This window comes from Mizuhopecten yessoensis, unplaced genomic scaffold (genome assembly GCF_002113885.1).
Source record: "Mizuhopecten yessoensis strain PY_sf001 unplaced genomic scaffold, ASM211388v2 scaffold716301, whole genome shotgun sequence".
In the NCBI taxonomy this organism is placed as follows: Eukaryota; Metazoa; Mollusca; class Bivalvia; order Pectinida; family Pectinidae; genus Mizuhopecten; species Mizuhopecten yessoensis.
This window is the reverse complement of record NW_018480048.1, coordinates 417,431-435,437: the sequence shown is the minus strand read 5'-3', so window position 1 is coordinate 435,437 and position 18,007 is coordinate 417,431. Positions and strand designations below refer to the sequence as shown.

At 38.2% G+C, this 18,007-nt stretch overlaps 1 protein-coding gene across 2 annotated transcripts in view; it reads right to left on the bottom strand.

Moving 5' to 3' along the window:
• LOC110442792 (protein SZT2-like) overlaps positions 1-18,007 on the bottom strand; it is an 87,913-nt gene that overhangs the window by 20,129 nt on the left and 49,777 nt on the right. For both annotated transcript variants that reach the window (XM_021486576.1, XM_021486577.1), the window contains exons 21-39: positions 17,410-17,525; positions 15,667-15,827; positions 13,998-15,083; positions 13,164-13,419; positions 12,267-12,486; positions 11,847-11,901; positions 11,028-11,306; positions 9,851-10,070; positions 8,774-8,852; positions 8,018-8,209; positions 6,187-6,994; positions 5,454-5,592; positions 4,646-4,878; positions 3,755-3,925; positions 3,485-3,590; positions 3,109-3,176; positions 1,840-1,883; positions 683-800; positions 6-130 (exon numbers count right to left, since the gene is read on the bottom strand). In XM_021486576.1, coding sequence (XP_021342251.1) covers positions 6-130; positions 683-800; positions 1,840-1,883; positions 3,109-3,176; positions 3,485-3,590; positions 3,755-3,925; positions 4,646-4,878; positions 5,454-5,592; positions 6,187-6,994; positions 8,018-8,209; positions 8,774-8,852; positions 9,851-10,070; positions 11,028-11,306; positions 11,847-11,901; positions 12,267-12,486; positions 13,164-13,419; positions 13,998-15,083; positions 15,667-15,827; positions 17,410-17,525 — 4,476 coding nt within the window. The remainder of the gene's footprint in view (positions 1-5; positions 131-682; positions 801-1,839; positions 1,884-3,108; positions 3,177-3,484; positions 3,591-3,754; positions 3,926-4,645; positions 4,879-5,453; positions 5,593-6,186; positions 6,995-8,017; positions 8,210-8,773; positions 8,853-9,850; positions 10,071-11,027; positions 11,307-11,846; positions 11,902-12,266; positions 12,487-13,163; positions 13,420-13,997; positions 15,084-15,666; positions 15,828-17,409; positions 17,526-18,007) is intronic.

Genomic DNA, 18,007 nt, shown 5'->3' with positions numbered 1-18,007 from the left:
CTTACATGAACATCTCCGGGTGAGAGCTTGCTGACAGGGTTACGACTGAGCTGCAATGAGATCGTTTCCAGGACGGCATCATCCAGTCGATTTTGCAGCATGGATATCAAGTCCACCTTTATATCAGGACCTTGTGTGCAAAAGAAAAAAACAGTTTTTTGAAGTGTTTACCTGATATATCTCCAGTATTTGACTGACGCCAGTATACTGCTAATAAACATCTGTAGTATTTGTGTGTAATCTTTTATATTCACGCTTTTGTTCTGCAGTGTTTACCACAGACCAGTCTATTGCCTATTGATTACAGCATGAAATGTAAATTTTGTTGTGTATTTACTCTCATGGTTTCCATGGTCACAGTATAAACTGTGAATATAAGTACAGCGACTATGAACCAACTCAGACACAAAATATACCAGCAGATCTGTAAAGTTGGTATCAGTGACATCATTTGTAAAGGTCAAACCTCAGAAAAAATCACCTACATATGTATGTTATAAAGCAGGTTATGGACAATGTATTGGGACAAGTTCATTGTTTAAAAACATTAACCTTACTATATTTGATTTACAGGAGAGATAAAATCCAAAAATCTACATTTCAGACAGTATTCTTGATATCAACATATACCCTGCTATTAACACATGTGCTCAGCATAACAGCAGGAGATAAATTGACTTACCCGCCTCCTCAATGCCATGGACCAGCAATTCTACATAGTCCTGGGGCAGCCTCTGAGATGCACTGCCAACTGATGAGATAGACACCGTGTCACACTCCTTCTCTGCCATCAACATGCCCTGTGTGATGATCATTGTGAGAAGAGAATTAGTCAAATACAACCATTTCGAAATGAATGCTACAGACTTTATCTGACTTGGCAGTTTCCCATCGATGGTGATTTTGGACAATTATTTTAAATACTACACAGCTATTCCAATACAGGGATATTTTATACATTAACCATAATTGTGGCATCATTTTTGAAAAATATGACTATCAGAGTATTTGCCATTCAAAATACAAGTGTCTGATATTAATCAACTTAAGAAGAAGATTTTTTAAATCTGATAATGAATATTATCAGTATTAGACTTTGATTCTTGGACCAAGCTGCCTCATTCTTTTGCCTAAGGGTCCGGATCCTGATTTGAACGAACTTGAATTTACCCTCATAGGCTTTGCTTAACAGAAAATAGATTTTAGAATTTCTGATATTTACTAGGTTGAAAAGACCATTTGTGAATTTTTAGGTATGTTTTTTTTTATCATGAATAACTCCCGACTCCCTTATTTGCCAGGTATTTTTGAGAAGTTGAAAAGGGAAAAAGTTGACAGAAACAAAGATAAAGGACAGACATAAACTCACATGGTCTTTCAGCAAAATACACTTGGAAAATACTTCATTTGGTAATTATAGACACTTACAAACAGTTAGTCTATAAGCATAGTAGAAGGCACTTAGTAACAGGGTGTTTCTAAGCTTAATTGTAGACACTTACAAATATGTGGTCCCTCAGCTTAGTTGTACACATTTATAAACTGGTAGTCTCTACGCTTAGCTGTAGACACTTATAAACTGGTGATTTAATTGCAGATACTCATAAATGATAGGTCTCATAGCCAGATTTGATTGTAATTGTGCAGAAATCCAATTCTTATTACAAAGTTTATAAAATCCACCATGTTTCGAGAAATCTGACAAGACACAGATGGACTTGCTATAGTTGAATGTACAACCTGGGCCCAGTCTATCTCTCCCCACTCATGCTTTTTTATGGTATTATTAAGTAAGTTATAATCCTATCAAAGTGTTTCCAGCAATAGAATTATACTCACTTGCTCATCCCTCCTGCTAGAAAACATGGCAGAAGAGGCAGAGTCTGAAAAATAGAAGCAAGAAGTAACTGTCGAGTATTGCATAACAGTAAATTTTCACCCAGTCAAAGACTGTGGATTACAGTATAACAGGAACTTTCGCCCTTCAAAAGTATAATCCATTTTTTCGGCCGATGTAAAGTTGACCCTTAACATTCAATTATTATGTATATGATGTTGTTAACAAATGTTTGCTGTAATGATAAATTTGCCCTACGTGGTCGAAAAAGGCGAAAATTAAACTGCAGGTAATTTTCCCCTGTTTACTATTACTGGACAGTGTGAAAGCATGGAGCCGTAATACCGTGAAACGTGGTTAAACCGACCAACTATTCTCTGCTGAATTATATACGTTTTGGATTACACAGATTCAGCCTAGATAAAGGTCTCATCTAAACAGGGTAATAGAGAAATGTAGAGGTTGGGACCTTGTTGATGGTCTTCAATCTATACCAGGCTGTAGAGAAATCTGTCTAATTTCAGATTTGGTTCTTGCCATCACATGTACATTGATGACAATAGACATGAAGTCAAAAAGAGAGCATTGAAAATTGATAATGGTGATTAAAAGCATATTTTTTGTGGATATTCGCACACATTCTCAGTATTATAATGAAATGGATCTTTAAATTCATTTTAATTTCATTTGGAATTCCAGAAACTCATCCTTAGTTTTTGGTAAACTTCAATAATCATTTCATCAATCGCATAAGAAAAGAAAACCGATTCAATCATGTAATATATACCATATGAAATGAAAAGTCTTAGGCCTAAATAAAAATGCATACATGTTTGGCATAACACAACCAAGCTAGGAAAAATGGTCTGTCTGAAAGAAATTATCGACATTTCCTACTAAAACTAATTTTTAAGCTAAACTAGGTACAATAGTCCCCATTTTGAAAGCAGATCTGTAAACATTGATGTATTTATGATATTTAAAGTGCTTAACTGACTGTGTTAAAGTGGTGAAACAAAATGGATGCATTGCTTCTGTTGAATGGTTCTGTAGGCTAGAGTTTTGTTCTTTGTCAGATAAACAAAATATATCACCTACCTACCTACCCAAATTTTAAATCTTTGGTTGGATTAGGCCCGACAGAAAAGTTCTTAATGGTAGCCTCATATCCTCAATGATCTCATTCTATCACAAAGCATTCACATTCTCTGTTTTTGGGTCTCATTCACACCTGGATATTGTCGACAGAATGTGACATGTTGGATACTCACCTGTAAGACAGATATCTTCAGAGCTGAGTGTTGAGGTCTGTCTGAGAATTGCTCCAACTTCTTTTAACCTGTATAAAATTAAAACATTAAGAATAGAAAACAATCATATGATATTTCCTTTTCTATATAATGATTTGGAAAATTATTTCCGCTGGTAAACTGTGAACAAATAAGTTCTCTATCATAACAACAAATAGATTCCTGTTAAATACAGAATTTTTCTTGGATTGTCTCCCCTCCCCCTATTCCAAGAGGGGTCTAATGTACTCTACAGTCCACAGAGTCCCCATACTTATCTGGACTGTGACTTAACAGCGTCTTTCACTTATCTGGCCACTGACAGTATTGATTCCTGAGACCTGGAACAGTCACTTACTTAAGGTAGAAGACAGCTTGAGATCCATGCTGATTTTTGACGACAAACATGTTTTTCCTGTTGAGTACTGAGAACTTGTTCAGCACACTTCGCAGTGCCTTCATGCCTGTTTTGATGAAACAGAAAAGTAACAACACATTACACAACCATTGAAAACTCATCTCCAGGTAATGCAAAGTGTTAAATAGATTTTTTTTTTTTTTTTTTATTTCTGATGTAGAAGTAAGTCTATTTACAGATATTATATAAATATATATTCAATTTACCAACCTCTGGATTCCTTGGAGCCGGCTGCCCCCATTTTTAGTCGTGGGTTGATCATAAACCGGTGTATGAGGACACAGTCACAGTTGAAGTAACCGGCCTCATGTCGCAGGTCGTAGGTGGCTGCAAGGTAAGGTTTTACTTTCTGCTGCTCCTCCTCCTCATCTGCTTCGGAGGCTGTGATGGAGAGACATATAATATCATCTGGATCTTATGGTATCAAATATTTACACAAACAGAGGAAACATATTCCTTTCCTCAAAAAAGTGACCAAAATAGAATCAAACCAAAAGATATCTTTGCTGCTGCGATATTTAACAATAGAAATATGGTTGGTATACAAATCGTATTTCGCTATTTTTCTTTATTTTTACAAAATTAGAGAATTATATAGGATAAGAAGAAAACATAGGTAATATATCATAAAATGCTGCCTATTCCACCTTCCTTTCCCCGAGTCAGTTAAGCAAAACGCACCTATTTTTAGATGAAATAAACAACATGAATCTAAATATCACTTTCTTCTTACATTACTTTTATAGACATAGTATGCATATTTCTACTACTCACGGATGCAGGTGTTTTTTTTCCCCCCCTTGGCCAAGTCATTAATTATTTTACATATTTCTTTTCATTGGTATAAATTCGATAGCGAGATTTTATTTCTACCTGATGGTATTAGTTCTATGATACTGTATACCAGGAAATGTTCAACCTCCGATGGTAAAATTAATTTCTGACCGATACTAAATTGCCCTTCACGTATAATTACTATACATATTGTGTTTTCAAAATGTTTGACTGTAATTATGTGAGTATTTCTTTTCATTGCTATGAATTCTGTGACAAATATTTTATCTTTTTCTATGGGATGGTATTAAGTTATTTGACACTGACCATCGGACGAGTCAAGGTGTCGATGGCCAGTGTGGACCTGCTTGTCCAGGTTCCATGTGACCTCTTCATCAGCCTCCGGTACGAGGAGTGGGTCACATGTCCTACTCTCGTACAGGTCGTTGAGGAGCATCTTCTGGTTGACACGACGACACAGCTCCTCAATGCTGGTCCGAAAGTAGCTGTGAAGTGTGCGCTGTTCAATCTTTTCTTCGTTGTCCTCCTTGCCAGTTTCTCTGTAATCAGTTATTAGAGTAAGGCTCAGGTTCTTCTCTCAGTTTGCTCAGAGAGGGTAACATTGGTAGTGTTACATAGGCAGAAATTTGAAAAAAAAAGGGAGGATACCCCTTTGATGGATTCACAACAATAATTACAATTATCAGTAAGGGGTGGTTATATTTATCAAGCAAGCGAGAACAAATTTCAAATGTCAAAAACCAAGATGGCTGCCTGGTGGCCATCTTGTTTCAATAATTAAACCCTAAAAATTCAGCAGGGCACATGTCCCCAAACATTGGCACATTAAACACAGAATGTTTTTATGAAAATTTGGTTTAAATCTACCACCATTATGTTATTTGAAGGTTTGCACTAAGTGACCTTATCAGAGCCCATCATGGAGGAAAGCCACTTCTTTGGTATAGATGGTCTTCCTTATCATATAAGAATCACTTTATGAAACCATTAAGTTTTAGAGGAAACAAGTTTTTTAAGGTTTGGCACTCGATGGCCCTTCATGGTCCTGACACAGGTGATCTAATGAAATGGTGGTGAAATATGTGCACTATGCAGAAACAAGCAGTAACCAGACCTGGCATGGAAGTAGATGTCGACTCCATCTTCCCCGACCTGCATCAGTAACCAGAACTTGGGTACCGGCTGTTGTCTCCCACTCAAGTCACTGTAGGCTTCGGTATCATCATCTGTTTCACTTGAATCACCCTCGTAACCTAGCAACACATAAAACAAATAATCTTCATTTTTTTCAGTGTTCAGTGTTGCTAACCCACCTAATTTTTCAAGGTTGACCCAATATCTAGACTTCTCAGTGTAATTAACTTGTGTTACTCATCAGGTTTTCAAATATCACACTTTTCATTTTCAAAACCCACTACGACCTGTAATTTAAACTTTGCTCAGAAAACCCTGAGAGTTACTGATTTGTACCATTATAAGACACTAGATATCAAACAGTTTAATAGTTTTCACCCTTTCACCACTGTAGACCATAATGGACGCATCCAGATCAATGCATGGTAGAGTCTACAAAAGTTACATAGGGTTGAAAGGGTAAACAAAGCAATAATGGAGCAGTACATCAGGATATGACCAGAATAGTATGAATCACATGTCAAAGAATCAATCTTAGACATTATGTTACAAATAAATTGGGCACGGAACTGATACACATTGTATCAATATGAAAGGTCTTATAGAAATCAAATACAGGTATTAATGCATTTTATCTACACTTTATCCCAAAAAACATTTCAACAACGTATCCTCAGACAATTGTCTCTTTATCATCTACAATCATGCCATACCTATATCTGTGTAACTCCCTCTCGAAGAAATCCAAGATGGCGTCTGAGGTAGTGTTGAGTGTTTACTCATGGGCGTGCCCTGCCCTGAGGGAGCTGATGAATGCCGCAGCCGTCCAAGAGATGGTAGTTGGGGCGTCCCAGACACACCTTTTACTGGAGACACGGACAAGGCCGTCATGGAGTCTTGACGCTTGAATGGTTCAACAGTGTCTTCCGTGAGGAAGCCTGCGAAACTGGAGGACTTCTTAAGTACACCCTCACCTATTTCCTCCCCCAGACTCATACTTCTCTTGTCCGACTTCACTGGTGGTGTGAGAGGGGTTCGCGGGAAGTCTATTTGACGGTCACGGCTGAAATGCAGCTCCATTCTGTCAGGGAAGCGTGACCGACTCAGACGTTTCTTGCCTCCTCTACCCAACCCTTCTGGTGTGTCAGTGTCTCTGGTACCCCCTTCGTGGGTCTCCGTATCTTTTGGTGTCACTCCATCACTGCCACTTAAGTTAGAGGAACAACCACCTAATGGGGATTCGACTTCTAGTGATGCCTGCCTGGGGTATTCTGGAGTTATAAACAGGGGTGATACATAGGTTGTCATAACCTCAGGCGATTCCAGGTCGGTCGCGTGGAATATATCGGTCTTCAGTTGAATGTTTTGTTTTGCGGGAGTTCCTTCACGACTCAACTCCACCAAAGCTGTGTTCAAAGCCTTTGCATGACTAAGATTTGTTATCGTTCGTCCCTTCACTACGTAGTAGTAATCCTCCTCTTTCATCAGCCGGTAACCAAGGTAATTCAGCCTTTCAAACTCCTAAAGGGGATCAACACTAAATAAGTACCATGATACAGCAAAGGTATTACATGTACATCCATTTATATCTCAAACCACCTGACACTTTTTAATTTAGGGATTCTTGTAAAGAAGATTTCATACTTTCCATAAGAATGAAAGTAAAAATATGAAAGGCTGCAAGAGTCCATTTAAGTTGTAAAAGAATGAGTTACGACCAATTAATAAATCAATTTCATCATTGTTATAATGGGAAGCTTTGTTATATCAAATCTCTACTATAACTCTGGTAACTTGGAGTATAGATGATGTTGACCTTTGGACAAGGCTATTTTCCTTGTTCCTTAATAAGAATAGACTTTTAAATACTTCCCTAAGATATGACATGTGAAAAAAATCCTTTAGAACTGTTTTGACATTTTCACAAAATCTGCTGGTTTTGCATATCTAAAAATATCAGACAATCAGACAATTTTTTTTATTTTAATTATGATTAAATGCAAATTTTAATTAAGATCAAAGTTGCCATGAAGTCAAAGAATAGTTTTTCTTTGCCTTTTGACTAAAAATAATTTACAGAATACTGGGAACAGCTAATGATTATCATTAGTATGGATAGAAGAAAATGCCCGAAAAACCATCAAAATGTCGCTGAAGCTGCAGCTTTGGTCTTGAGCAGAATATCTACTACAAGATACATTATACTACAATAAAACCTAGTTATACTGCCACAATTCGTCCAGAGAAATGGTGGCATTATAAACAGGTTTGGCGATAAATTGAGGGAAATGTATGCGAGAATTCTTCAGAAAATGGGACATTGAAATTTGCCTGCGGTAAATGAGGTGGCAAATAAAACGAGGGACATGTTATCGAGGTTTTAAGGTATATTTTAAATCACAGAGCCTAACAATTTTAAAACTGGTTCATTTCACTGTCAAAATCATTAAGTCCTGCTTCTGATATCAACTGCGAATTTCATTAATTCCTGGTTTTAATAAGCATAGGTAATTCAAAGTTGCAAATTGTAAAAGAAATGTTAACCTCTTTGAACTTGAGCAAACTGTGTTCTGATCCATAAACAAAGCTTAGCTTCACTTTCTCTGTAGCACAGTTTGGTTTGCCCATCTCTGCCGACAACCTGACATGTTCTGTGACGAAATGGAGGGCGTCAGTCTTGACAGGCTGTAGGTGACGAAGGGCAGACACTATCTCATCCTTCAGCAGCCATTCGATCTGAGGTCAAAAATGGGCAAACATTTATTACATATATGACTAATGTTCTGTGGCTTTAATCATTGTAGTGGAAATACAGATTCTACAGACAACTTAATGACAATGTTATCTTGAACAGTATCCATAATCTGTATGTGGATGTGATAATTTATATACATAAAGAGTAATGATGATTGTAAATACAAAATGTAGGTTATATCACACACCAGTTTTTCTTGATGACTTACCTATTTACCAAAATACACGTAATTGTTGTTGCTCAATTTTTTCTTGATGACTTACCTATTTACCAAAATACACGTAATTGTTGTTGCTCAATATACTGTCATAAAGCCTAGTCATTTGACACTTAATTTGCCAAATATCCCATCTCTATGCAAAGACACTGCAAAAACTTCAAAATCGCAAAATTATAATAATCTGTATACATTTTTTATTTTTTTTCATTTTTGGTCAAAATGACGAAAATTTAAGCCTGTGTAAAAAACCCACTAAGCGGTATTCTGAGAGTCAGATGAGGATGACGTATCTAGTTCCTGTAACTGTGATATCTGTACTACATACCTCCTCCTTACACCGGTGGACGGCATGCTGCTGTAGTTTGGGGAGGTGAGCTATAGGATCCTGTAACTGTCCCACATTGCTGTAAATAACAAAACGAAAATGCTGATCTCTGGTAATCATTTCACCATACAAACACATCAATTCTGTGGTTTCATGATTAAGGTGAGGAATGAGGAGTGAGTCTAACATGAGCCTAACAACATCTTATCATACTTACACTAGTACTGAGCCTGAGGCCCCTGTCTCAGAGCTAGGGGGTGGAGATTCATCCTCACTAGAGTTTGACACCATCCTCTGGTACTTACACTAGTACTGAGCTTGAGGCCCCTGGCTCAGAGCTAGGGGGTGGAGATTCATCCTCCCTAGAGTTTGACACCATCCTCTGGTACTTACACCGGTACTGAGGCTCCTGTCTCTGAGCTAGGGGTGGAGATTCATCCTCACTTGAGTTTGACACCATCCTCTGGTACTTACACCTGTACTGAGGCTCCTGTCTCTGAGCTAGGGGTGGAGATTCATCCTCACTAGAGTTTGACACCATCCTCTGGTACTTACACTTGTACTGAGCTTGAGGACCCTGTCTCAGAGCTAGGGGGTGGAGATTCATCCTCACTAGAGTTTGATACCATCCTCTGGTACTTACACCTGTACTGAGGCTCCTGTCTCTGAGCTAGGGGTGGAGATTCATCCTCACTAGAGTTTGATACCATCCTCTGGTACTTACACCTGTACTGAGGCTCCTGTCTCTGAGCTAGGGGTGGAGATTCATTCTCACTAGAGTTTGACACCATCCTCTGGTACTTACACCTGTACTGAGGCTCCTGTCTCAGAGCTAGGGGGAGGAGATTCATCCTCACTAGAGTTTGACACCATCCCCTGGTACTTACACTTGTACTGAGCTTGAGGCTCCTGTCTCAGAGCTTGGGGGTGGAGATTCATCCTCACTAGAGTTTGACACCATCCTCTAGTACTTACACTTGTACTGAGCTTGAGGCTGTCTCTGAGATGAGGAGGGGAAGGGGTGGGGTGGGGGGGCAGGAGCCTCAATTAAGCCTAACTACATCCTCTGGTACTTACACTTGTACGGAGTTTGAGGCCCCTGTCTCGCAGCTTGAGGTTGGAGACTCAGCCTCACTTGAGTTTGACAACATCCTCTGGAACTCTGGCTTGTTCTGCAAATCTGAATCAGTCTGCAGTGTTAAACAGTGAAGGTCAAAGGTTATCTTCAGGTCACCCAAGTGCAACTCCATCGGGTCCCTTATGGACTGCTCCATCTCCTCAGCGATCAGAATTTCATCTGCACAATGAAAAAGATTGACATTTAATATGAAGATGCACAAGCATGCAGCAGTCATTGCGTAACTAAGCAGGATTAATAGATGTCCTTTAATATCAATCAAAATTAGAAATATTTCTTAGTAAATTTCGTCTTATAATTTGCAAATAGTACATGTTTCATGCATGTTCAGACTTTGTGGTGATCATATGACCATTTCTATATCCTACCCTGTATCAACCAAAAACCTCCTAATCAGCTTGAGACACCCGAGGCCCGAGGACTGATATGGGGTGAAGGTTGATAAAGGAAGGTTATGGAAAAGGTCATAATATAACCATTCTATTTTGAACTTTGTGTTGTAGGTATTTTAGACAAAAATAAAAAACATTGGCGAATAACACAAATAAAGAGTAATTGAGGCGTGATTTTTCTTTGAACTAGAAGTGAAATAGATATGTCACGTGCTGAGCAGAACAGACGTATATGTTTTTTGCTGCCACATCAGTCTTATAAATAATTTTGGTGACAAGAGATACCCTGTCCATTATATATTCGTCACCCTGGTTTGCTGTTATGACTGACCTGTGTAATAACATATACCTGTCTGTTGTATGTGCGGTGTTGATGATATGACTGACCTGTGTAATAACATATACCTGTCTGTTGTATGTGCGGTGTTGATGATATGACTGACCTGTGTAATAACATATACCTGTCTGTTGTATGTGCGGTGTTGCATGTGTTTTACTGCTAGCTGTGCCCAACTCATGCGTATGCTGGGGAGATATGACAGCGTAAAAACATAATTTGGTTTTTGGTTTTATTTTGTTTAACGTCCTATTTACAGCTTAGGTCATTTAAGGATGTTCCTCTGTGTATGCTGTGGATGCGTGTGCATGTGTGCAGGAGACAAGGTACGGCATGTTGGTACGAAAATCATAAACAAAACAGCCAAAGAAGGCCAGTGATACATACCCAGACATGGGATAAGGGTCTGGACCGACACGTCCTTGTACTGCATTCGGCTCTTCACTGTACAGGTGAAGTACACAAAGAGAGGGCCATTGTTGTTGGAATCATCATCTGCCAGCTCCGGGCACAAATCTTCCTCAGAGCCAAACGACTCGTTTGAGTCCAGTGTGGTGGCCATGGAACTGTGATCAGCATCTTCACCCTTCTTGTATATCAGTAAATAATCATCCTCCCTCTCTGTCATTGCTAGGTCAAGGTCATCATCAATAGATGGTACAAGGTCTGAAACATTAGTCAAGGTCATCATCAAAATATGGTACAAGGTCTGAAAATAGGTCAAGGTCATTATAAATAGATGGCACAAGGTCTGAAACATTAGTCAAGGTCTTCATCAATAGATGGTAATAGGTTTGAAATATTTGTCAAGGTCATCATCAATAGATGGTACAAGGTCTGAAACATGAGTCAAGGTCATCATCAATATATGTTACTGGTCTGAAAATAGGTCAAGTTAATCATCAAAAGAAGGCATGAGGTCTAAAGCATGAGTAAAAGTCATCAAAAGCACCAAAGCTATCTGTACTTAAACACTTTTTTCTAATACATACTTACATTTATTACACAAATATAAACAATGCTACTCTCATTTTGTAATACAGTCCATTTTAAGTATTACAATCTCAAATAAAAAATTATTCATTTAAGAAATTGATGGTTTATTCCTTTTTAATACTTGTTAAAATGCATATGTTTCATAAGAGTTGATCCAAGTTAAAGCTGTGGACAGGCTTGAGAGAACTGATGACATGGGCGTGGACTCACCGATAGTTGGTCCACCGTTATCTGTACCGCTCATGTCCTTCTCATCGCTTTCCATCTAAAACCAGAACAAACATTTTCTCAATACCAGCAATAAATCATTTTTTTCACACAATACAAATTGACATTTGAAGAGGATATTTTGAGAGTATTAATGCAGTAATTATTTGCCAATTAGGGCTACATAAAAATAAACGAACCAATCTGATATGACAAAGGATGTGAATTCAATTGCAAGAATTAAATCAAGGGACAACAACACCGAGTATGGTGATTACACATGTTCCATTCGGAACACCTTGCTCCGATTACAATACCTCTCTTTAAAGGTATGACCGAATTGACCGAGGTGTTCCGAATGACATATGTACATGTTCACATATATCATTAGATTCAGTGTAGTGTAGATACAGGCATATTTACCGAGCTGTCCTGGGGGACTGACTCTGGGCAGTAGAAGTAGTAGTTAGGATAGTTGGGCACAAGCTGGAACCATTTCTGGGTGATGTCAGTGAACTTGCGTCGGATAAGGCTGTGCAGATCATCCTGGTACTCACACCGACTAGTGGGTTGAGTCTGCAGTTTCACCAAGGCGTTAGGGAGCTGGAGTATGGTCGGTACTGCCTTAATACCGGAGTCACTGCTGTTAAAGCATAGTATGATGTAGAGTACCAACTGCTGGTACAGGTATCCCTATACATTTAACCTTCATATAAATAAATTGAAAATGTGTGTAGATATAAATGCCCCCTTGTACATGTTGATGACCTATAGACAGCAAGAGTGACCTTGACATTAACCTTGCACTCTTGAAATAAGAACTCAAATAATGTATTCTCATACTTGACCTTTGTATAATATTTGATGAAAATCTGTAAAGAAATGAAGTCTGTCGTCATAGCAACAAATAATTAGGGGAGGGGATTGGGGTGGGACAAGACAGACATGGGTCCCCTCTCTCTCGCTACAATGGCCTTAGCATAAAAGTAAATAAAACTTATCTCTATTCACATTTGTCTATGAAAGCGAATATCATGTCTGCTCCCCAATATCAAGGCTCCTGCTAGCTGTTGTTAGTATTGCCACTGTTTAAACCCTGGTGTGCTGGCAGTCACACATTTGACTCTGCATCAGGAGCAACTAAGCCAACTTGCGTCGCACCTTTCCACAGCATTTTGAGAACCATTTCCTCAACGTTTGTGAGAACTGAATACATCTGTTTCTTTCAAATGCTTTAAAATCTAATAGATGGATATAAAGATTTATTCGTCTATTCCTTCTAAATTCTAAATGTACGTGACAAATTGCAAGAGAACTTACCCATCTGTCTCATCCAAATTCTCCATAAACCTGACCGATGTGCGTTTATTTGTGGTGTCCGTCCCCTTGTCCACCTCTTTGTTGTTCTGCTCCACCTGGGCCGTTTCCACAATCTGTCTGAAGTGCCGACATGATGCGAGCAGAAAGGTGGTGATGTCCGTCTCCATAGGGAACGACTCTGTACACATATTGTATATGACCGAGTCTATATCCTCCGGTGCCATGAAGTAACCCTGCTGTAGACTCTGGAACACACCTGGTAAAATACAAGGATTTCTACAGTAATGTAATGTTTTAGATATTGAAAATTGTTCTTTGTATAATGTTATTGAAACATAAGAGATTTAACACGAAATATTTTGCGATATTGATCAAGAATTAATTGAGTGGCAAGAGATTTTAGCTAAGCACAGACAAGTTTTGTTGTCGGTTTAAAATTCTACATCCTCATAACAATCATATTATATACCATTTACATAATTATAACATAATTTTTCCTATTTATAAATCAACATCAATCATTGGTTTTTAGGTAAATCTTTTAAGTTGTATCTGTGAAAAAAAGTAGATTCTGGGCACTTACTTTTGCAATGATTATAGATAAATTAAATCATTCATCCCTGAAATTTCATAATGAGCTATTCCAACCTTTGAATTGGAGGAGTTCAAATGTGTTTTCAGGGGTGAATGAGTTACGGATTAAAGCTACAGTACGGAACACAGCAACATGAATGTTGTGTGTGATTAAAATATCAAAATCTATCTAAAAATTGTCCATATCAAACAAAATGATGATATGCCTTTACAGTAACTCCTATGACCATGCAGCCTTACCATTGACAAAACAGCTAGAATAGATGTCAGACAGGAAATTGCAGTGATTTTTCAGGTCTTCAGTGCCATCCACTGAACTCTCTGTCATCCTGCGCTCCTGTGACTGGCTGCATCGCAGAATCTGGTGCAGGGTCTCATAATCATCCTTGTCATCACTGCCAGGCGTTGAGTCACGATCAAATGATGGGAAACGAAAGAAGTGTCCTCTACCGCCAGGCGTTTCCAAACTTTCACCTCTTGTCTGGAATATACAGTCCTCAAAGATGTCTGGGGCAAGTTCAAACGTCCAAGGATTGATCAGCGAGTCGGTGACATTGTTGAGGTAACACTCGTATACGTACATCGGCACAACACAGGACACATATTTATTTTCCTTGTTACTCTCCTCCTCTACCTCCCCCGGTAGGTCCGTCACTGTGTCCTCTCTCTCCAAGTCTTCTAGGTCTGTCTGTTCGTCCTCCTCCGCATCAGTCATCTTGTCTGTCCCCTGATGTAAAACCCTGGAGTCTGATCCCTCGGGTCTCTCCACGATGGTGTTTGTGTCGGAGTCAGACACAAATTTCTCTACAAGTGAGGTCACAGGAGTCGAGATGTCGACCTTGAGCTTGGCGCCCCTGCCCAAACTTCCATCCTTGATACCGTCCTCACACACAGAGCTGGATTTGGATTTTACAATTTCCTCAAGGTCATTTAGTTTCAAGAGGTCATCGAAGGAAGCAGGGAGGAATGTCACAAACATCCTGGTATTACTGGAAGCTCTGACGAAACACCGCCACTGAGGATATTTTCTTTTATTTCTTATGTTGTAAAGTCTCGTTTGTTCAGTTGCAAGTTCCCTCAGGGCACCTTGGTAAGACTTTTGATCTTGAAGAAGATTCTCAATGTCATCATCAAGTGTGAAAGGGAAAGGATGAGAGGCAAGGTCCCTTTGCCTTTCCTTCAATAAGTGGAAGAACCTGAAGCTGTCGCAGGCAGATAGAGTTACCTCCCTTTGGGTGGTTTCTTTCAGTCGTTCAAACATGAGGTTGAAGAAGAGGTTATTAGAACCTTTGATGTCTCGCTGGATCTCATCTTCTCTCAGATTTCCTGGAATTTTTTGATAAAAAGAACTATTTACATTTAGAACTATCATTCTATCAGTGGCTAAAACTGGTGTGTACATTTCATACATTATCGTTTTAATCAAAGATTAAGTATTATTTTATTACAAAGGAATGTGTGTTAATTCAAAGATTTAGAAAAAAAAAAGTTAATAAAAAGTGATAACAAAACATTAAAGCCCCAAAAAAGTAAAATTATTCCATAATCAATCATTATATCTTTTTTTTCCAACACTTGTTAAAAACCGATGACATGCCATTTTTCAACAGAACCAACACAAAAATATAAACACCTATTCAGGTTGTTGAAGTTCAATTTGAACTGACCTGGTGCAAGATGAAGAAAAGTAGAAAATGTCTGTGATGCTAGCAAGAGGCTCGAGTAGCCATCTTAAATTTCAAATACCCGGTATGTCCCAAAAAACACAATGGTCATGACAGTAAGATGACCATTTACAATAAGTGTGGTCAAAATTTGCCTATTTGGTCTGAAGAAATCATTGTTCTAGTACTGATAACGCACAAGAGTAACTGTTTATGGTAGTGGTAAGGCCTGAAATAAGACTAACCAATTCTGTAGGAAGACACGAGGAGTTCTGCCTGCTGACTTCGCGGTAACAGCGACAGAATGTCAAATGGTAGAGGAAGCTGATGTATAGTCTGTGGGGGTCCGGGTCTACCAGGGGTGTCCTCCACATACAGGGGCACAAAATCAACGCTGCTGGAGAAGCTGAAAGTGATAGCAAAGGTTCAATGGTTGTGAATAATTAATTCTACAAGATCTTATTTAAAGTTCACGAAACGGAGTTAATTTCAGGACTTAAATGCACATTCTTATCATTTATGACAGTACAAGACTCAGTTGCTAATTAACATACTCCATAATTTGCAAATATCTGTCAAAGTTTGAATGTGAATCATGACATGATGGATCTTTGATTACTCTTACAGTATCATAGAATTTTCTGAACTTAAAAACATTCACACGTTATAAATCCTAGTGTTGTGCTTTCATTAAAAGATTTTCTTTGAGTCAGATGCTTTACAACAGCATACATGCCATAACTTTCCGTGCAAAATAATGAGATCAGTGATTATTTTTAGTGAGATTTGGTCAAAAATAGTGAGATTTTATCTCTGAATTCGTGAGAAATTCGGGAGACATTTAAAACATAAATTATATAGCATATAACATAGTATTGAATCATTTTTGTTATTCTGAAGCCGCTAATTACTTTGCTAGGGCCAAAATTGAAGATTTATTGATATCTTAAAGGATTTTAGGAAGGTTTACATGTGACATACGGTCCAGATATAGCTATCAACATTCAAAAGTAAATAAATCACATAAAAGGCAAAAAATAAGAGTAATTAAAAAAATAAGAAATTCTAGAGGGATGTCCTTGTTAACCCAGAAAATTTAATATTAATTTGTTGGGAAAAAATAACCAATAACTACTATTTTTATATATCCAATTCTAAAGAAACTTGTTTTCTTCTATTTATGTTATTTTCATTAACACTCAATCCTATCGCGACGGCAAGAGAATGAATTCCAGATTCAATGTCAGTGTCCGGTTTCAATTTTATAGTTACCTCCAACATTTCCCTTTCGGTATTAACAGCTCTTAAGTTGCTGTTTAATGTAATATCAACTGTCATCACATCTTAATTAGCAACTAGCCCCCACTTGATGTGGGGTCACTGATTAAATTGCTTAACAGTTCAGACATCAGTGAGCAAGTTACCAAGCCATGCCCTGCTAAATCGGCTGGCCAGGCCATTCAGATCTTTCACCTATGCTGTTAATTGGTCTAGCCTGTAATTTAAGTAGCGGGCGTGTGACTTCAGACCTCTCAGTGACCAAGGTCAGTGTGAATCCATGTAGCTATTGTTTATTCACAAAGATTGACCAAATTTTGTTTCTTTTCGTGTCAAGAGACCGATTTCATACCAAGTCAAAATGGCAGATATTACATGGGACGTTTTTTCGTGAGATCAAAATATTTGAAATAAAAAGTGTAAAAAATGGGTCCCACGTCGTGAGACATTTTGGAAGGCTATTTTTTGTGAGTCTCACGCCAAAATCGTTAGATATGGCATGTATGCAAAATAAATGTAAAAACATTATTATACCAGTACACTTTTTACATTTTTATACCAGTGCATTTTTGACGTTATTATACCAGTGTACTTTTACCATTATTATACCAAGTGCACTATTTACATTATTATACCAGTGTACTTTTTACATTACTATACCAGTGCACTTTTCACATTATTATACCAAGTGCACTTTTTACTAAACGTACCTTCCATCCTGGAGCCAGTCAACATCATTGGGGACAGCAAATGTGTTCTGACATACATATACCAGATGTTCAAAGGTCACCAGGCAGGATATGCATTCAAGGTCAGGTGGATATAGCTGCAAAGACAAACACAGGTTCACTAAGTCAAGGTCGAATCAGAAACCTAAAATGTGAAGCTCAATCCACTCTCCTCAGCTCCAAAACTTAGTCAAAGTCGAATCAGAAACCTAAAATGGGAAGCTCAATCCAGTCTCCTCAGCTCCAAAACCGTCTTCTAAAGGCATAGTCACATCCAATCAAAACCCTACAATGTGAGTATCATCCTGCTCAACTTCACAGCAATCTTCCTTTTGTGTTAACTTCACCACTATAAAGAACACATTTTACTGACTTTATACGATACAAATTATTTCAATAAAATATAATGCAGCATAATCATGTAAACAATCAATCAACCATATGATGACAAACAATTGTCTCTTTAAATTACAGCCATGAAGCACACCTGACATTGCAGACTTTGGTGGTCACCTTTTTTGATAAAATACTCTATTTTTCATGGATGTAGTTGTGTATTCCGTGGATAAACTGTCAGCTG